This window comes from Oncorhynchus masou, unplaced genomic scaffold (genome assembly GCF_036934945.1).
Source record: "Oncorhynchus masou masou isolate Uvic2021 unplaced genomic scaffold, UVic_Omas_1.1 unplaced_scaffold_2928, whole genome shotgun sequence".
Lineage (NCBI taxonomy): Eukaryota > Metazoa > Chordata > Actinopteri > Salmoniformes > Salmonidae > Oncorhynchus > Oncorhynchus masou.
The window spans coordinates 24,716-46,670 of NW_027009348.1; the positions used below are offsets into that span (position 1 = coordinate 24,716).

The 21,955-nt window shown below is 46.0% G+C and overlaps 1 protein-coding gene across 1 annotated transcript in view; it reads left to right on the top strand.

The window, feature by feature from the left end:
* LOC135534030 (Fc receptor-like protein 5) overlaps positions 1-21,122 on the top strand; it is a 38,151-nt gene extending 17,029 nt beyond the window's left edge. The window contains exons 3-6 of the mRNA XM_064961178.1: positions 2,528-2,788; positions 3,574-3,816; positions 18,475-18,615; positions 20,496-21,122. Coding sequence (XP_064817250.1) covers positions 2,528-2,788; positions 3,574-3,816; positions 18,475-18,615; positions 20,496-20,518 — 668 coding nt within the window. The 3' untranslated portion in view covers positions 20,519-21,122. The remainder of the gene's footprint in view (positions 1-2,527; positions 2,789-3,573; positions 3,817-18,474; positions 18,616-20,495) is intronic.
* The last annotated feature ends 833 nt before the right edge of the window (positions 21,123-21,955 follow it).

Below are 21,955 nucleotides of genomic sequence, written 5' to 3' on the forward strand. Positions count from 1 at the left end.
CCCTACACTAACCTTACCTACCCCTACACTAACCTTACCTACACTAACCCTACCTACCCTACACTAACCCTACTTACCCCTACCTACCCCATATTACCCCCAACACTAACCCTACCTACCCCACAGTACCTCTACAGTAACCCTACCTACCCCCACACTAACCCTACCTAACCCACACTAACCCTGCCTACTCCACAGTACCTCTACAGTAACCCTACCTACCCCACGCTAAACCAACCTACCCCACACTAACCCTACCTACCCTACCTATCCCACACTAACCCACACTAACCCTAACTACTGCACAGTACCTCTACACTAACCCTACCTACCCTACCTACCCCCACACTAACCCTACCTAACCCACACTAACCCTACCTACTCCACAGTACCTCTACAGTAACCCTACCTACCCCACACTAACCCTACCTACCCCACACTAACCCTACCTACCCTACCTATCCCCACACTAAACCTACCTACACTAACCCTACCTACCCCACACTACCCCCACACTAGCCCTACCTACCCCACACTAGCCCTACCTAACCAACACTAGCCCTACCTACCCCACACTAGCCCTACCAACCCCACACTAGCCCTACCTAACCCACACTAACCCTACCACCCCCACACGACCCCCACTCTAACTCTACCTAACCCACACGACCCCCACTCTAACTCTACCTAACCCACACTACCCCCACACTATCTCTACCTAACCCACACGACCCCCACTCTAACTCTACCTAACCCACACTACCCCCACTCTAACTCTACCTAACCCACACGACCCCCACTCTAACTCTACCTAACCCACACTACCCCCACACTAACTCTACCTACCCCTACTCCGTCCCAGTAATTACAGAGGGGCGGCAGGTAGCCTAGTGGTTAGGCAGGATAGTATCCTACCCTTATTACCAGGTTAAACAGCTAGAGAATAGCCTCTCTGCTGTGATTCAGCATCTCTGTTAGAATATAAAGCCTTGTCTCAGGATAGTATCCTACCCTCATCACCAGGTTAAACAGCTAGAGAATAGCCTCTCTGCTGTGATTCAGCATCTCTGTTAGAATATAAAGCCTTGTCTCAGGATAGTATCCTACCCTCATCACCAGGTTAAACAGCTAGAGAATAGCCTCTCTGCTCTGTTTCAGCATCTCTGTTAGTATATAAAGCCTTGTCTCAGGATAGTATCCTACCCTCATCACCAGGTTAAACAGCTAGAGAATAGCCTCTCTGCTGTGTTTCAGCATCTCTGTTAGAATATAAAGCCTTGTCTCAGGATAGTATCCTACCCTCATCACCAGGTTAAACAGCTAGAGAATAGCCTCTCTGCTGTGTTTCAGCATCTCTGTTAGAATATAAAGCCTTGTCTCAGGATAGTATCCTACCCTCATCACCAGGTTAAACAGCTAGAGAATAGCCTCTCTGCTGTGTTTCAGCATCTCTGCTAGAATATAAAGCCTTGTCTCAGGATAGTATCCTACCCTCATCACCAGGTTAAACAGCTAGAGAATAGCCTCTCTGCTGTGATTCAGCATCTCTGTTAGAATATAAAGCCTTGTCTCAGGATAGTATCCTACCCTCATCACCAGGTTAAACAGCTAGAGAATAGCCTCTCTGCTGTGATTCAGCATCTCTGTTAGAATATAAAGCCTTGTCTCAGGATAGTATCCTACCCTCATCACCAGGTTAAACAGCTAGAGAATAGCCTCTCTGCTGTGTTTCAGCATCTCTGTTAGAATATAAAGCCTTGTCTCAGGATAGTATCCTACCCTCATTACCAGGTTAAACAGCTAGAGAATAGCCTCTCTGCTGTGTTTCAGCATCTCTGTTAGAATATAAAGCCTTGTCTCAGGATAGTATCCTACCCTCATCACCAGGTTAAACAGCTAGAGAATAGCCTCTCTGCTGTGATTCAGCATCTCTGTTAGAATATAAAGCCTTGTCTCAGGATAGTATCCTACCCTCATCACCAGGTTAAACAGCTAGAGAATAGCCTCTCTGCTGTGATTCAGCATCTCTGTTAGAATATAAAGCCTTGTCTCAGGATAGTATCCTACCCTCATCACCAGGTTAAACAGCTAGAGAATAGCCTCTCTGCTGTGATTCAGCATCTCTGTTAGAATATAAAGCCTTGTCTCAGGATAGTATCCTACCCTCATTACCAGGTTAAACAGCTAGAGAATAGCCTCTCTGCTGTGATTCAGCATCTCTGTTAGAATATAAAGCCTTGTCTCCAGATCTCAGAATAGTATCCTACCCTCATCACCAGGTTAAACAGCTAGAGAATAGCCTTGTCTCAAGACAGTATCTCTGTTAGAAATAATATGACTTTAGACCGCTCTCGCTCTCTCTCTCCCTCGAGAATAGCCTCTCTGCTGTGATTCAGTATCTTTGTTCCAAGACAGGTTTACTGCTCTTGAGGGCCTATATTTTTAATAATTTTACTCTCTCTCTCTCTCTCTCTCTCTCTCTCTCTCTCTGCCTCCCTCTCTCTCTCCCTCTCTCTCTCTCTTCCAGCCTCTCTGAGTGTCAGTCCTGACAGATCTCAGTTCTTTGAATTAGAGTCTGTCTCTCTGAGCTGTGAGGTTCAGGGGAACTCTGCTGGATGGAGACTGAAGAGATCCACAGTCTCTGGGGAGCGTTCAGATTGTGGAAGAAAATGGGGAAAAACAGAAGGGTCTTCATGCATCGTGACACTAATACTAGCAGACAGTGGAGTGTACTGGTGTGAGTCTGGGTCTGGAGCACACAGCAATGCTGTCAACATCACAGTACATGGTATGTCCACAAACACCATCTACTGACATAGTGTTTAATGGTTCATCTGGTTTCAGATAGCTGATGTTATGTTTATATATGATGTTTATATATTATATACAGCTGGAGCTGTGATCCTGGAGAGCCCTGTTTATATATTATATACAGCTGTTGCTGTGATCCTGGAGAGCCCTGTTTATATATGATGTTTATATATTATATACAGCTGGAGCTGTGATCCTGGAGAGCCCTGTTTATATATGATGTTTATATATTATATACAGTTGGTGCTGTGATCCTGGAGAGCCCTGTTTATATATGATGTTTATATATTATATACAGCTGGTGCTGTGATCCTGGAGAGCCCTGTTTATATATGATGTTTATATATTATATACAGCTGGAGCTGTGATCCTGGAGAGCCCTGTTTATATATGATGTTTATATATTATATACAGCTGGAGCTGTGATCCTGGAGAGCCCTGTTTATATATGATGTTTATATATTATATACAGCTGGAGCTGTGATCCTGGAGAGCCCTGTTTATATATGATGTTTATATATTATATACAGCTGGAGCTGTGATCCTGGAGAGCCCTGTTTATATATGATGTTTATATATTATATACAGCTGGAGCTGTGATCCTGGAGAGCCCTGTTTATATATGATGTTTATATATTATATACAGATGGAGCTGTGATCCTGGAGAGCCCTGTTTATATATGATGTTTATATATTATATACAGCTGGAGCTGTGATCCTGGAGAGCCCTGTTTATATATGATGTTTATATATTATATACAGCTGTTGCTGTGATCCTGGAGAGCCCTGCCCTTCCTGTGACTGAGGGAGATTCTGTGACTCTGCGCTGCAGATATCAGGGAACTCCCTCTGACCTCACAGCTGTTTTCTACAAAGATGGATCCCTCATCAGGGCTGAGACTACAGGAGAGATGACCATCCCTGCAGTATCCAAGTCAGATGAAGGACTCTACAAGTGTAACAACTCTGAAGGAGAATCACCAGAGAGCTGGATGACAGTGACAGGTGAGAATATGAGAAACCTTGACATTCAGGTTATCTGGTTCTTCTTTACACTGTTAAGAGGTGCTGAAACCTGCATTATAAACTGGGTGGTTCTTCTTTACACTGTTAAGAGGTGCTGAAACCTGCATTATAAACTGGGTGGTTCTTCTTTACACTGTTAAGAGGTGCTGAAACCTGCATTATAAACTGGGGGGTTCCAGTCCTGAAAGCTGATTGGCTGGAAGCCGTGGTATATCACAAGTATGACAAAGCATGTATTTTTAATTAAAATAAATTAAAATAAAATGTTATTAGTCACATGATGCTGCCACCACCATGCTTCAAGACAAATCAAATTGTATTTTTCACATGCTACGAATACAACAGGTGTAGTAGACCTTACAGTGAAATGCTGAATACAATAGGTGTAGACCTCACAGTGAAATGCTGACTGACCAGCCCTTAACCAACAGGTGTAGACCTCACAGTGAAATGCAGACTGACCAGCCCTTAACCAACAGGTGTAGACCTCACAGTGAAATGCTGACTGACCAGCCCTTAACCAACAGGTGTAGACCTCACAGTGAAATGCTGACTGACAAGCCCTTAACCAACAGGTGTAGACCTCACAGTGAAATGCTGACTGACCAGCCCTTAACCAACAGGTGTAGACCTCACAGTGAAATGCTGACTGACCAGCCCTTAACCAACAGGTGTAGACCTCACAGTGAAATGCAGACTGACCAGCCCTTAACCAACATGTGTAGACCTCACAGTGAAATGCTGACTGACCAGCCCTTAACCAACAATGCATTTAAATAAATTACTAAAAATAATAAGAAACAAAAGGAACAATTAAAGAGCAGCAGTAAAATAACTAGCGGGACTATATACAGGTTATTACAGTATAGAGTCAATGTGGAGGCTATATACAGGTTATTACAGTATAGAGTCAATGTGGAGGCTATATACAGGTTATTACGGTACAAAGTCAATGTGGAGGCTATATACAGGTTATTACGGTACAGAGTCAATGTGGAGGCTATATACAGGTTATTACGGTACAGAGTCAATGTGGAGGCTATATACAGGTTATTACGGTACAGAGTCAATGTGGAGGCTATATACAGGTTATTACGGTACAGAGTCAATGTGGAGGCTATATACAGGGTGTTACAGTACAGAGTCAATGTGGAGGCTATATACAGGGGGTACCGGTACAGAGTCAATGTGGAGGCTATATACAGGGTGTTACAGTACAGAGTCAATGTGGAGGCTATATACAGGGGGTACCAGTACAGAGTCAATGTGGAGGCTCTATACAGGGTGTTACAGTACAGAGTCAATGTGGAGGCTATATACAGGGGGTACCGGTACAGAGTCAATGTGGAGGCTATATACAGGGTGTTACAGTACAGAGTCAATGTGGAGGCTCTATACAGGGGGTACCAGTACAGAGTCAATGTGGAGGCTCTATACAGGGTGTTACAGTACAGAGTCAATGTGGAGGCTATATACAGGGTGTTACGGTACAGAGTCAATGTGGAGGCTATATACAGGTTATTACGGTACAGAGTCAATGTGGAGGCAATATACAGGGAGTACCTGTATATAGAGGGGGTACCGGTACAGAGTCAATGTGGAGGCTATATACAGGGGGTACCAGTACAGAGTCAATGTGGAGGCTATATACAGGTTATTACGGTACAGAGTCAATGTGGAGGCTCTATACAGGGGGTACCAGTACAGAGTCAATGTGGAGGCTATATACAGGGGGTACCGGTACAGAGTCAATGTGGAGGCTATATACAGGGTGTTACAGTACAGAGTCAATGTGGAGGCTATATACAGGGGGTACCAGTACAGAGTCAATGTGGAGGCTCTATACAGGGTGTTACAGTACAGAGTCAATGTGGAGGCTATATACAGGTTATTACGGTACAGAGTCAATGTGGAGGCTATATACAGGTTATTACAATATAGAGTCAATGTGGAGGCTATATACAGGTTATTACGGTACAGAGCCAATGTGGAGGCTATATAAAGGTTATTACGGTACAGAGTCAATGTGGAGGCTATATACAGGGGGTACCGGTACAGAGCCAATGTGGAGGCTATATACAGTGCCTTGCAAAAGTATTCGGCCCCCTTGAACTTTGCGACCTTTTGCCACATTTCAGGCTTCAAACATAAACATATAAAACTGTATTTTTTTGTGAAGAATCAACAACAAGTGGGACACAATCATGAAGTTTAACAACATTTGTTGGATATTTCAAACTCTTTTAACAAATCAAAAACTGGAAAATTGGGCGTGCAAAATTATTCAGCCCCCTTAAGTTAATACTTTGTACCGCCACCTTTTGCTGCGATTACAGCTGTAAGTCGCTTGGGGTATGTCTCTATCAGTTTTGCACATCGAGAGACTCCCATTCCTCCTTGCAAAACAGCTCGAGCTCAGTGAGGTTGGATGGAGAGCATTTGTGAACAGCAGTTTTCAGTTCTTTCCACAGATTCTCGATTGGATTCAGGTCTGGACATTGACTTGGCCATTCTAACACCTGGATATGTTTATTTTTGAACCATTCCATTGTAGCTTTTGCTTTATGTTTTGGATCATTGTCTTGTTGGAAGACAAATCTCCGTCCCAGTCTCAGGTCTTTTGCAGACTCCATCAGGTTTTCTTCCAGAATGGTCCTGTATTTGGCTCCATCCATCTTCCCATCAATTTTAACCATCTTCCCTGTCCCTGCTGAAGAAAATCGGGCCCAAACCATGATGCTGCCACCACCATGTTTGACAGTGGAGATGAGCTGTGTTGCTTTTACGCCAAACATAACGTTTTGCATTGTTGCCAAAAAGTTCAATTTCTGTTTCATCTGACCAGAGCACCTTCTTCCACATGTTTGGTGTCTCTCACAGGTGGCTTGTGGCAAACTTTAAAAGACACTTTTTATGGATAGCTTTAAGAAATGGCTTTCTTCTTGCCACTCTTCCATAAAGGCCAGATTTGTGCAATATACGACTGATTGTTGTCCTATGGACAGAGTCTCCCACCTGAGCTGTAGATCTCTGCAGTTCATCCAGAGTTATCATGTGCCTCTTGGCTGCATCTCTGATCAGTCTTCTCCTTGTATGAGCTGAAAGTTTAGAGGGACGGCCAGGTCTTGGTAGATTTGCAGTGGTCTGATACTCCTTCCATTTCAATATTATTGCTTGCACAGTGCTCCTTTGGATGTTTAAAGCTTGGGAAATCTTTTTGTATCCAAATCCGGCTTTAAACTTCTTCACAACAGTATCTTGGACCTGCCTGGTATGTTCCTTGTTCTTCATGATGCTCTCTGCGCTTTTAACGGACCTCTGAGACTATCACAGTGCAGGTGCATTTATAGGGAGACTTGATTACACACAGGTGGATTGTATTTATCATCATTAGTCATTTAGGTCAACATTGGATCATTCAGAAATCCTCACTGAACTTCTGGAGAGAGTTTGCTGCACTGAAAGTAAAGGGGCTGAATAATTTTGCACGCCCAATTTTCCAGTTTTTGATTTGTTAAAAAAGTTTGAAATATCCAATAAATGTCGTTACACTTCATGATTGTGTCCCACTTGTTGTTGATTCTTCACAAAAAAATACAGTTTTATATGTTTATGTTTGAAGCCTGAAATGTGGCAAAAGGTCGCAAAGTTCAAGGGGGCCGAATACTTTCGCAAGGCACTGTACAGGGGGTACCAGTACAGAGTCAATGTGGAGGCTATATACAGGTTGGTACTGGTACAGAGTCAATGTGGAGGCTATACAGTACTTCCGGCGCCGACAGATGGCCGCCTCACTTCGTGTTCCTAGGAAACTATGCAGTTTTTTATTATTTTATTTTTTTACGTGTTATTTCTTACATTAGTACCCCAGGTCATCTTAGGTTTCATTACATACAGTCGAGAAGAACTACTGAATATAAGATCAGCGTCAACTCACCATCAGTACGACCAAGAATATGACTTTCGCGAAGCGGATCCTGTGTTCTGCCTTGCAACCAGGACAACGGAATGGATCCCAGCCGGCGACCGAAAAAAAAACGACTTCGTAAAAGAGGGAAACGAGGCGGTCTTCTGGTCAGACTACGGAGACGGGCACATCGTGCCCCACTTCCTAGCATTCTTCTCGCCAATGTCCAGTCTCTTGACAACAAGGTTGATGAAATCCGAGCAAGGGTAGCATTCCAGAGGGACATCAGAGACTGTAACGTTCTTTGCTTCACGGAAACATGGCTCACTGGAGAGACGCTCTCGGATGCGGTGCAGCCAGCGGGTTTCTCCACACATCGCGCCGACAGAAACAAACACCTTTCTGGTAGAAGAGTGGTGGGGGTGTATGCCTTATGGCTAACGAGACGTGGTGTGATCACAGAAACATACAGGAACTCAAATCCTTCTGTTCACCTGACTTAGAATTCCTCACAATTAAATGTAGACCGCATTATCTACCAAGAGAATTCTCTTCGATTATAATCACAGCCGTATATATTCCCCCCCAAGCAGACACATCGATGGCTCTGAACAAACTTTGACTCTTTGCAAACTGGAATCCACACATCCTGAGGCTGCATTCATTGTTGCTGGGGATTTTAACAAGGCTAATCTGAAAACAAGACTCCCTAAAATGTATCAGCATATCGATTGCGCAACCAGGGCTGGCAAAACCTTGGATCACTGTTATTCTAACTTCCGCGACGCATATAAGGCCCTGCCCGCCCCCCTTTCGGAAAAGCTGACCACGACTCCATTTTGCTGATCCCTCCCAACAGACAAACTAAAACAAGAAGCTCCCACGCTGAGGTCTGTCCAACGCTGGTCCGACCAAGCTGATTCCACACTCCAAGACTGCTTCCATCACGTGGACTGGGACATGTTTCGTATTGCGTCAGGCAACAACACTGACGAATACGCTGATTCGGTGTGCGAGTTCATTAGAACGTGGGTTGAAGATGTCGTTCCCATAGCAACGATTAAAACATTCCCTAACCAGAAACCGTGGATTGATGGCAGCATTCGCGTGAAACTGAAAGCTCGAACCACTGCTTTTAATCAGAGCAAGGTGACTGGTAACATGACCGAATATAAACAGTGCAGCTATCCCCTCCGTAAGACTATCAAACAAGCTAAGCGTCAGTATAGAGACAAAGTAGAATCTCAATTCAACGGCTCAGACACAAGAGGTATGTGGCAAGGTCTACAGTCAATCACGGACTACAAGAAGAAATCCAGCCCAGTCATGGACCAGGATGTCTTGCTCCCAGGCAGACTTTTTTGCCCGCTTTGAGGACAATACAGTGCCACTGACACGGCCTGCAACGGAAACATGCGGTCTCTCCTTCACTGTAGCCGAGGTGAGTAAAACATTTAAACGTGTTAACCCTCGCAAGGCTGCAGGCCCAGACAGCAGGCCCAGACGGCATCCCCAGCCGCGCCCTCAGAGCATGCGCAGACCACCTGGCTGGTGTGTTTACGGACATATTCAACATGCTTCAAGAGGGCCACCATTGTTCCTGTTCCCAAGAAAGCTAAGGTAACTGAGCTAAACGACTACCGCCCTGCAGCACTCACTTCCGTCGTCATGAAGTGCTTTGAGAGACTAATCAAGGACCATATCACCTCCACCCTACCTGACACCCTTGACCCACTCCAATTTGCTTACCGCCCAAATAGGTCCACAGACGACGCAATCTCAACCACACTGCACACTGCCCTAACCCATCTGGACAAGAGGAATACCTATGTGAGAATGCTGTTCATCGACTACAGCTCGGCATTTTACACCATAGTACCCTACAAGCTCGTCATCAAGCTCGAGACCCTGGGTCTCGACCCCGCCCTGTGCAACTGGGTACTGGACTTCCTGACGGGCCACCCCAGGTGGTGAGGGTAGGCAACAACATCTCCACCCCGCTGATCCTCAACACTGGGGCCCCACAAGGGTGCGTTCTGAGCCCTCTCCTGTACTCCCTGTTCACCCACGACTGCGCGGGCAACGCACGCCTCCAACTCAATCATCAAGTTTGCTGACGACACAACAGTGGTAGGCTTGATTACCAACAACGACGAGACGGCCTACAGGGAGGAGGTGAGGGCCCTCGGAGTGTGGTGTCAGGACAATAACCTCACACTCAACGTCAACAAAACTAAGGAGATGATTATGGACTTCAGGAAACAGCAGAGGGAACAACCCCCCCATCCACATCGATGGAACAGTAGTGGAGAGGGTAGTAAGTTTTAAGTTCCTCGGCATACACATCACAGACAAACTAAATTGGTCCACTCACACAGACAGCATCGTGAAGAAGGCGCAGCAGCGCCTCTTCAACCTCAGGAGGCTGAAGAAATTCGGCTTGTCACCAAAAACACTCACAAACTTCTACAGATGCACAATCGAGAGCATCCTGGCGGGCTGTATCACCGCCTGGTATGGCAACTGCTCCGCCCACAACCGCAAGGCTCTCCAGAGGGTAGTGAGGTCTGCACAACGTATCACCGGGGGCAAACTACCTGCCCTCCAGGACACCTACACCACCCGATGTTACAGGAAGGCCATAAAGATCATTAAGGACAACACCCACCCGAGCCACTGCCTGTTCACCCCGCTATCATCCAGAAGGCGAGGTCAGTACAGGTGCATCAAAGCTGGGACAGAAGCTGTTTCATTCTCTCGATCTCAAGGCCATCAGACTGTTAAACAGCAACCACTAATATTGAGTGGCTGCTGCCAACACACTGACTCAACTCCAGCCACTTCAATAATGGGAATTGATGGGAAAGGATGTAAAATATATCACTGGCCACTTTAAACAATGCTACCTAATATAATGTTTACATACCCTACATTATTCATCTCATATGTATACGTATATACTGTACTCTATCATCTACTGCATTCTTATGTAATACATGTATCACTAGCCACTTTAACTATGCCACTTTGTTTACATACTCATCTCATATGTATATACTGTACTCGATAACATCTACTGTATCTTGCCTATGCTGCTCTGTACCATCAATCATTCATATCTTTATGTACATATTCTTTATCCCCTTACACTGTGTATAAGATATTAGTTTTGAAATTGTTATTTAGATTACTTGTTGGTTATTCCTGCATTGTCGGAACTGGAAGCACAAGCATTTCGCTACACTCGCATTAACATCTGCTAACCATGTGTATGTGACAAATAAAATTTGATTTGATACAGGTTGGTACTGGTACACAGTCAATGTGGAGGCTGTATTCAGGGGGTACCGTCACAGAGTCAATATGGAGGCTATATACAGGGGGTACTGGTACAGAGTCAATGTGGAGGCTATATACAGGTTATTATGGTACAGAGTCAATATGGAGGCTATATCACGGGGGTACCGTTACAGAGTCAAAGTGCATGGGCACCGGTTAGTCGAGGTAATTGAGGTAATATGTACATCTGGTAGAGTTATTAAAGTATCTACATTATGCATAGATAATAACAGAGCCTAGCAGCAGCGTAGAAGATGGGTGGGGGGGGGCAATGCAAATAGTCTGGGTAGCCATTTTATTAGATGTTCAGTAGTCTTATGGCTTGGGGGTAGAAGCTGTTTTTAAGCCTCTTGGACCTAGTCTTGGCATTCCGGTATCACTTGCGGTAGCAGAGAGAATGCTCTATGCCTAGGGTGGCTGGAGTCTTTGATTATTTTTAGGGCCTTCCTCTGACACCGCCTGGTACAGAGGTCCTGGATGGCAGGAAGCTCGGCCCTGGGCCTTGCCCACTACCCCTTGTAGTGCCTTACGGTCAGATGCCGAGCAGTTGCCGTTCCAGGCAGTGATGCAACCATGCTCTCGATGGTGAAGCTGTAGAACCTTTTAGGATCTGACTCATGCCAAATCTTTTCAGTCACCTGAGTGGGAATAGGTTTCGTCGTGCCCTCTTCATGACTGTCTTGGTGTGCTTGGACAATTCTAGTTTGTTGGTGATGTGTACCCCCTGTATATAGCCTCCACATTGACTCTGTACCGTAATACCCTGTATATAGCCTCCACATTGACTCTGTACCGTACTAACCTGTATAGAGCCTCCACATTGACTCTGTACCGTAATACCCTGTATATAGCCTCCACATTGACTCTGTACCGTAATAACCTGTATAGAGCCTCCACATTGACTCTGTACCGTAATAACCTGTATAGAGCCTCCACATTGACTCTGTACCGTAATACCCTGTATAGAGCCTCCACATTGACTCTGTACCGTAATACCCTGTATATAGCCTCCACATTGACTCTGTACCGTAATAACCTGTATATAGCCTCCACATTGACTCTGTACTGTTATTTTGTTTGTTATGTTGACACTTGAAGCTCTCGACCTGCTCCACTACATCCCTTTCGATGAGAATGAGGGCGTGCTCGGTCCTCTTTTCCTGTAGTCCACAATCATCTCCTTTGTCTTGTTCACGTTGAGGGAGAGGTTGTTGTCCCGGCACCACATGGCCAGGTCTCTGACCTCCTCCCTATAGGATGTCTCGTCGGTGATCAGGCCTACCACTGTTGTGTCATCAGCAAACTTAGTGATGGTGTTGGAGTCGTGCCTGGCCATGCAGTCATGAGTGAACAGGGAGTACAGGAGGGGACTGAGCACGCACCCCTGAGAGGCCCCTGTGTTGAGGAGCAGCGTGGAAAATGTGTTGTTACCTGCCCTTACCACCTGGGGGCTGCCCGTCAGGAAGTCCAGGATCCATTTGCAGAGGGAGGTGTTTAGTCCCAGGGTCCTTAGCTTATTGATGAGCTTTGAGGACACTATGGTGTTGAACGCGGAGCTGTAGTCAATGAATAGCATTCTCGCATAGGTGTTCCTTTTGTTCAGGTGGGAAAGGGCAGTGTGGAGTGCAAAAGAGATTACGTCATCTGTTGATCTGTTTGGGTGGTATGCAAATTGGAGTGGGTCTAGAATTTCTGGGATAATGGTGTTGATGTGAGCCACTAGCCTTTCAAAGCACTCCATGGCTACAGACATGAGTGCTACGGGTCTGTAGTCATTTAGGCAGGTTACATTAGTGATCTTGGGCACAGGGACTACGGTGGTCTGTTAAAACATGTTGGTATTACAGACTCGGACAGGGAGAGGTTGAAAATGTCAGTGAAGACACTTGCCAGTTGGTCAGCACATGCTCGCAGTACACGTCCTGGTAATCTGTCTGGCCCTGCGGCTTTGTGAATGTTGACCTGTTTGAAGGTCTTACTCACATCGGCTAAGGAGAGTGTGATCACACAGTCATCTGGAACGGCTGGTGCTCTCATGTGTTTTTCAGTGCTATTTGCCTTGAAGTGAGCATAGAAGTGATTTAGCTCGTCTGGTTGGCTCGTGTCACTGGGCAGCTCTCGGCAGTGCTGCCCTTTGTAGTCTGTAATGGTTATCAAGCCCTGCCACATCCTACGAGCGTAGGAGATGGTGTAGTACAGATTCGATCTTAGTCCTGTAATGATGCTTTGCTTGTTTGATCGTTTGTCGGAGGGCATAGCGGGAATTCCTATAAGCTTCCGGGTTAGAGTCCCGCTCCTTGAAAGCGGCAGCTCTACCCTTTAGCTGAGTGCGAATGTTGCCTGTAATATATGGCTTCTGGTTGGGTTATGTATGTACAGTCACTGAGACGATGACGTCCTCGATGCACTTATTGATGAAGCCAATGACTGATGTGGTGTACTCCTCAATGTCATCGGAAGAATCCCGGGAACATATTCCAGTCTGTGCTAAACAGAAAAACAGTCCTGTAGTTTAGCATCTGCTTCATCTGACCACTTTTTTTATTGACCGTGTCACTGGTGCTTCCTGCTTTAATTTTTGCTTGTAAGCAGGAGTCAGGAGGATAGAATTATGGTCAGATTTGCCAAATGGAGGGCGAGGGAGAGATTTATACGTGTCTCTGTGTGTGGAGTAAAGGTGGTCTCTAGTTTTTTCCCCTCTGGTTGCACATTTAACATGCTGATAGAAATCAGGTAAAACAGATGTAAAACAGATGTAAGTGTCCCTCTTAATTTACCGAGGTTAGCTAGCCAGCTATTTGTCGTCCTTAACGTAGGAGTCACTGCTAGCTAGCTAGCCAACAGCTAGCCAACGTCTTCCGAATTGAACTTCAACAACCCGGTCAACATTCCGCCTCGCTCCACAGGTAGTATCACATTTTCATTTCACTTCATTACAGTACAACGGTTTGATTTGTTTGATCGTAGCTAGCTAGCTACTTAGCCGTCTTTGTATCTAAGACAATTGTGTAGTCTGGAGCGATTTTCTAGGTTAGCTAGCCAGCTATTGTCGTTCTTTTAACGTAACGTTATGTAATCAACACTGCTAGCTAGCCAGCTAGCCCCCGAATAGCAGCACTGTAGAAACTATTACACTCGACGGAACGACTTGATTAGTGTAGTGTCAACAACGTAGCCACTGCCAGCTAGCCTACTCCAGCAGTACTGTATCATTTCAATCATTTTAGTCAATAAGATTCTTGCTACGTAAGCTTAACGTTCTGAACATTCGATAAGTGTAGTCCACTTGTCATTCCAATCTCCTTTGCATTAGCGTAGCCTCTTCTGTAGCCTGTCAACTATGTGTCTATCTATCCCTGTTCTCTCCTCTCTGCACAGACCATACAAACGCTCCACACCGCGTGGCCGCGGCCACCTAATCTGGTGGTCCCAGCGCGCACGACCCACGTGGAGTTCCAGGTCTCCGGTAGCCTCTGGAACTGCCGATCTGCGGCCAACAAGGCAGAGTTCATCTCAGCCTATGCCTCCCTCCAGTCCCTCGACTTCTTGGCACTGACGGAAACATGGATCACCACAGACAACACTGCTACTCCTACTGCTCTCTCTTCGTCCGCCCACGTGTTCTCGCACACCCCGAGAGCTTCTGGTCAGCGGGGTGGTGGCACCGGGATCCTCATCTCTCCCAAGTGGTCATTCTCTCTTTCTCCCCTTACCCATCTGTCTATCGCCTCCTTTGAATTCCATGCTGTCACAGTTACCAGCCCTTTCAAGCTTAACATCCTTATCATTTATCGCCCTCCAGGTTCCCTCGGAGAGTTCATCAATGAGCTTGATGCCTTGATAAGCTCCTTTCCTGAGGACGGCTCACCTCTCACAGTCCTGGGCGACTTTAACCTCCCCACGTCTACCTTTGACTCATTCCTCTCTGCCTCCTTCTTTCCACTCCTCTCCTCTTTTGACCTCACCCTCTCACCTTCCCCCCTACTCACAAGGCAGGCAATACGCTCGACCTCATCTTTACTAGATGCTGTTCTTCCACTAACCTCATTGCAACTCCCCTCCAAGTCTCCGACCACTACCTTGTATCCTTTTCCCTCTCGCTTTCATCCAACACTTCCCACACTGCCCCTACTCGGATGGTATCGCGCCGTCCCAACCTTCGCTCTCTCTCCCCCGCTACTCTCTCCTCTTCCATCCTATCATCTCTTCCCTCTGCTTATACCTTCTCCAACCTATCTCCTGATTCTGCCTCCTCAACCCTCCTCTCTTCCCTTTCTGCATCCTTTGACTCTCTATGTCCCCTATCCTCCAGGCCGGCTCGGTCCTCCCCTCCCGCTCCGTGGCTCGACGACTCACTGCGAGCTCACAGAACAGTGCTCCGGGCAGCCGAGCGGAAATGGAGGAAAACTCGCCTCCTGCGGACCTGGCATCCTTTCACTCCCTCCTCTCTACATTTTCCTCCTCTGTCTCTGCTGCTAAAGCCACTTTCTTCCACTCTAAATTCCAAGCATCTGCCTCTAACCCTAGGAAGCTCTTTGCCACCTTCTCCTCCCTCCTGAATCCTCCTACCCCTCCCCCCCCTCCTCCCTCTCTGCAGATGACTTCGTCAACCATTTTGAAAAGAAGGTCGACGACATCCGATCCTCATTTGCTAAGTCAAACGACACCGCTGGTTCTGCTCACACTGCCCTACCCTGTGCTCTGACCTCTTTCTCCCCTCTCTCTCCAGATGAAATCTCGCTTCTTGTGACGGCCGGCCGCCCAACAACCTGCCCGCTTGACCCTATCCCCTCCTCTCTTCTCCAGACCATTTCCGGAGACCTTCTCCCTTACCTCGCTCATCAACTCATCCCTGACCGCTGGCTACGTCCCTTCCGTCTTCAAGAGAGCGAGAGTTGCACCCCTTCTGAAAAAACCTACACTCGATCCCTCCGATGTCAACAACTACAGACCAGTATCCCTTCTTTCTTTTCTCTCCAAAACTCTTGAACGTGCCGTCCTTGGCCAGCTCTCCCGCTATCTCTCTCAGAATGACCTTCTTGATCCAAATCAGTCAGGTTTCAAGACTAGTCATTCAACTGAGACTGCTCTTCTCTGTATCACGGAGGCGCTCCGCACTGCTAAAGCTAACTCTCTCTCCTCTGCTCTCATCCTTCTAGACCTATCGGCTGCCTTCGACACTGTGAACCATCAGATCCTCCTCTCCACCCTCTCCGAGTTGGGCATCTCCGGCGCGGCCCACGCTTGGATTGCGTCCTACCTGACAGGTCGCTCCTACCAGGTGGCGTGGCGAGAATCTGTCTCCTCGCCACGCGCTCTCACCACTGGTGTCCCCCAGGGCTCTGTTCTAGGCCCTCTCCTATTCTCGCTATATACCAAGTCACTTGGCTCTGTCATAACCTCACATGGTCTCTCCTATCATTGCTATGCAGACGACACACAATTAATCTTCTCCTTTCCCCCTTCTGATGACCAGGTGGCGAATCGCATCTCTGCATGTCTGGCAGACATATCAGTGTGGATGACGGATCACCACCTCAAGCTGAACCTCGGCAAGACGGAGCTGCTCTTCCTCCCGGGGAAGGACTGCCCGTTCCATGATCTCGCCATATCACGGTTGACAACTCCATTGTTTCCTCCTCCCAGAGCGCTAAGAACCTTGGCGTGATCCTGGACAACACCCTGTCGTTCTCAACTAACATCAAGGCGGTGGCCCGTTCCTGTAGGTTCATGCTCTACAACATCCGCAGAGTACGCCCCTGCCTCACACAGGAAGCGGCGCAGGTCCTAATCCAGGCACTTGTCATCTCCCGTCTGGATTACTGCAACTCGCTGTTGGCTGGGCTCCCTGCCTGTGCCATCAAACCCCTACAACTCATCCAGAACGCCGCAGCCCGTCTGGTGTTCAACCTTCCCAAGTTCTCTCACGTCACCCCGCTCCTCCGCTCTCTCCACTGGCTTCCAGTTGAAGCTCGCATCCGCTACAAGACCATGGTGCTTGCCTACGGAGCTGTGAGGGGAACGGCACCGCAGTACCTCCAGGCTCTGATCAGGCCCTACACCCAAACAAGGGCACTGCGTTCATCCACCTCTGGCCTGCTCGCCTCCCTACCACTGAGGAAGTACAGTTCCCGCTCAGCCCAGTCAAAACTGTTCGCTGCTCTGGCCCCCCAATGGTGGAACAAACTCCCTCACGACGCCAGGACAGCGGAGTCAATCACCACCTTCCGGAGACACCTGAAACCCCACCTCTTCAAGGAATACCTAGGATAGGATAAGTAATCCTTCTCACCCCCCCTCCCCCTTAATGATTTAGATGCACTATTGTAAAGTGGCTGTTCCACTGGATGTCAGAAGGTGAATTCACCAATTTGTAAGTCGCTCTGGATAAGAGCGTCTGCTAAATGACTTAAATGTAATGTAAATGTAATGTAAATGTCCCTGCATTAAAGTCCCCGGCCACTAGGAGCGCCACCTCTGGATGAGCATATTCTTTGCTTATGGTGTAATACAAGTCATTGAGTGTGGTCTTAGTGCATCGGTCTGTGCTGGTATGTAGACAGATACAGATGTAAACTTTCTAGGTAGATAGTGTGGTCTACAGCTTATCATGAGATACTCTACCTCAGGCGAGCAAAACCTTGAGACTCCCTTAGATATTGTACACCAGCTGTTGTTTACAAATATACATAGTCCGACCCCTCCCCCCTTGTCTTACTCTGCTGTTCTATCCTGCTGATACAGCGTATAACCATCCCGCTGTATGTTGGTAATGTCGTCGTTCAGCCACGACTCAATGAAGCATAAGATATTACAGTTTTAATGTCCCGTTGGTAGTTTCATCTTCCTCGTAGGTCGTCAATTGTATTGTCCATTGATTGCATGTTAGCTGATTGCACTGGGGGTTTATTCAATCTTCCTCCAACTGCAGTTCCAACTCCCATTCCATCTCCAGCAGTCCCACTGTTGTCCATGTCTCTACCCATCACCATCTCCATCTCCAGTGTTGTCCATGTCTCTACCAGCACCATCTCCAGTGTTGTCCATGTCTCTACCCATCACCATCACCATCTCCAGTGTTGTCCATGTCTCCCCCCAGCACCATCTCCAGTGTTGTCCATCTCTCTGCCCAGCACCATCCCAGTGTTGTCCATCTCTCTGTCCATCACCATCTCCAGTGTTGTTTTAAATTGTTTTCTTTCTCCAACTGCAGTTTCAACTCCCATTCCATCTCCAGCAGCCCCAGTTTTGTCCATGTCTCCACCCATTCCATCTCCAGCAGTCCCAGTGTTGTCCACGTCTCTACCCAGGCTGCTGTGTAGTCTACTGGTGGGGTCTCCCTACCCATAAATGTGCTCATAATACAGGTCTCATTCTTTCTCCATGTGCAGGTCCAACTCCCATTCCACCTCCAGCAGTCCCAGTGTTGTCCATGTCTCTACCCAGGCTGCTGTGTAGTCTACTGGTGGGGTCTCCCTACCTGCTGGTGACCATCATACTGCTGGTGAAAGGCTGCAGGAGCAGGACTCAAGGTGAGAACCTGAGTTTATACAGGATCGCCTCATTTGTAAATCAGAATTTTATTATTATGGCCATTGAAATGCTAGCTATTAAAATTAGATCCGACAAGAACAACAAGGGAATCCATTGGATAAAAACAAAAGTGTCAATGCATGTTGTTGCCTCTAGTCTGGATCCCTGCAGAGGCTCAATGTATGTTGAGCTCTCTAGTCTGGATCCCTGCACAGTCTCAATGTATGTTGATGAGTCTAGTCCCCAATCTAGATCCCTGCACAGTCTCGTTAAAGATCTTGGTCACTTTTCTAGCCTCTCTGGACTAAAACCTAATGATGACAAGAATGTATTGTATTGGATCGTATTATGTATTGGATCATTAAAATACAGTGTTTACACCACCTTGTAGTTTACCAATGAAATGGGTGGATGGTGAAGTAGACATACTTGGTATTCACATCTACAAAATATAAATGAACTGACCACAATTCATTTCAATCAATAGTTTGCAAAATTAGATACAATTCTGCACCCATGGAGAGGTAAATACTTGTCTATTTATGGAAGAATCACATTGATTAACTCTTTGGTCCTATCAATGTTGACTGGCCAATGGTCCTATCAATGTTGACTGACCAATGGTCCTATCAATGTTGACTGGCTAATGGTCCTATCAATGTTGACTGACCAATGTTGACTGACCAATGGTCCTATCAATGTTGACTGACCAATGGTCCTATCAATGTTGACTGACCAATGGTCCTATCAATGTTGACTGACCAATGGTCCTATCAATGTTGACTGACCAATGGTCCTATCAATGTTGACTGACCAATGGTCCTATCAATGTTGACTGACCAATGGTCCTATCAATGTTGACTGACCAATGGTCCTATCAATGTCGACTGACCAATGGTCCTATCACTGTTGACTGGCTAATGGTCCTATCAATGTTGACTGACCAATGTTGACTGACCAATGGTCCTATCAATGTTGACTGACCAATGGTCCTATCAATGTTGACTGACCAATGGTCCTATCAATGTTGACTGACCAATGGTCCTATCAATGTTGACTGACCAATGGTCCTACCAATGTTGACTGACCAATGGTCCTATCAATGTTGACTGACCAATGGTCCTATCACTGTTGACTGACCAATGGTCCTATCACTGTTGACTGACCAATGGTCCTATCACTGTTGACTGACCAATGGTCCTATCACTGTTGACTGACCAATGGTCCTATCACTGTTGACTGACCAATGGTCCTATCACTGTGGACTGACTGGCTAATGGTCCTATCACTGTGGACTGACTGGCTAGTGGTCCTATCATACCTGAAGGGAACAATTTTGCATTTGCTGTATGGGAGATGAGAATCTTCACGGTCATCGGTATGCAGGGTGGTATGCTGCTGGCTCTATCTTCTTGTCATACATGACAAATAAACCATCTAGGTTTATTCATGGCTTAACAGTGCAATATATCATTTGGGCAGTATAAATGTCATTTGGACATGGTTCACTGACCTCTGTAGATAACTGTAGCTCTGATTGAACCATGTTTAAAGGGTTGGTAACTCTGAACCATGTTTAAAGGGTTGATAACTGTACTCCCTGGTATTGATAAATAGTTAATAGCCCTGGTATTGATAAATAGTAAATAGTCCTGGTATTCATAAATAGTAAATGCCCTGGTATTGATAATTAGTAAATTGCCCTGTTATTGATAAGGGAGAACTGGACATAAGCAGGAGCCCCATTGGAAGAGATTTTGATCGGATTCTAAGTAGCAGTATCCACTAGTAAATCGTTATATGTGATTTACATTTCTAAATGTTACTGTATTGGATAAGTAAATACATGGCCACACTGAAATACTTCTGTGTTGAACAGGTGATCGTGTTGAAGAAGAGTGAGGCTGAGATCACCTGATCACCATAACAACCATCAGAATGGAACTCATGGAATTCTAATATAGAACTGTGAGTCACAATGCTGTATGTTGTTACATTGTAGCTCCACCTGCTGGAACAATAGTGGCATTTGATCTAATGTGATCTATTAACTGATACATGTATTATTCTGATTGGAATGTGTTTTAATATAATGTGTGTTGTATTATTCATTCAGCAGCTGTCCATTAACATCAGTCATATACTGGTCATATACTGTGTAGCATTATGGTTGATACATTGTCAATGCCTTCACTTCTCATGTCTATACAGATCAACTGATAGGTGTTGTGGTTCAGGCATTATTGTCACAGGTTCAGTATAATGTCATACCGCTACATGTTACAGAGATAGAAAACATACAGGAGAGGAGAATTCAATTATTATAATTATTTTCTTTATTTTCCCATTTTGGTGTCATTATGTTATTTTGTTTAAACATGAAACTAATGTAGGCCTTTGTTTTATTGTGGTTTTGTGCAAAACCATTATTTTTCTATTAATCATCCTGGTAAGATATTGCTTTTGTCTTTGTAGCATATAGATTTAAATAAATTATTTTCCTCAATCATGTAGCCTGTTTTTTAATCAGTTCTGAATGACATCACAACCACTCTGTTTATAATTTCACTCACTTCCCTTTATTTATCTTCTAAATGCTCCATTCCAGGTTCCCCCTACAGCCCCAGGGGCCTTGAGTATCTTCTAAATGCTCCATTCCAGGTTCCCCCTACAGCCTCCAGGGCCTTGAGTATCTTCTAAATGCTCCATTCCAGGTTCCCCCTACAGCCTCCAGGGCCTTGAGTATCTTCTAAATGCTCCATTCCAGGTCCCACCATACAGCCCCCAGAGCCTTGAGTATCTTCTACATGCTCCATTCCAGGTCCCACCATACAGCCCCCAGAGCCTTGAGTATCTTCTACATGCTCCATTCCAGGTCCCACCATACAGCCCCCAGAGCCTTGAGTATCTTCTACATGCTCCATTCCAGGTCCCACCATACAACCCCCAGTAATTTATGCCATACTGCTCACACCTATCTAGCTAATCCACAACATTTATTTTACATGATCAATTGTTACATTCCCCAGTTTCTGTGTTTTCGGTTTGTAGGTTTAGTGTATGTGTGCATATTCAGGAAATGGCTTCCTGGATTTCAAGCAGCTGATTGGTTCAACCCATTGATTGAAGCTCTGACCCCACCCTCTCGCGAGGAGAGTTTCTATTACAATGAGGACTCCTTCTGCAGGAGAGAGAGCTTCTTGGTACTGGGGGCATACATATATGTCCTGTGTTTTGTTGTTGGTCTGTAAGTTATTTTGTAGCAGGTCCTTCTGAGGTATGTGTGTGCCAATAGGACTCTTTGTTTTTGATTATCGAAATTGTTCACTCTAAGTGTGT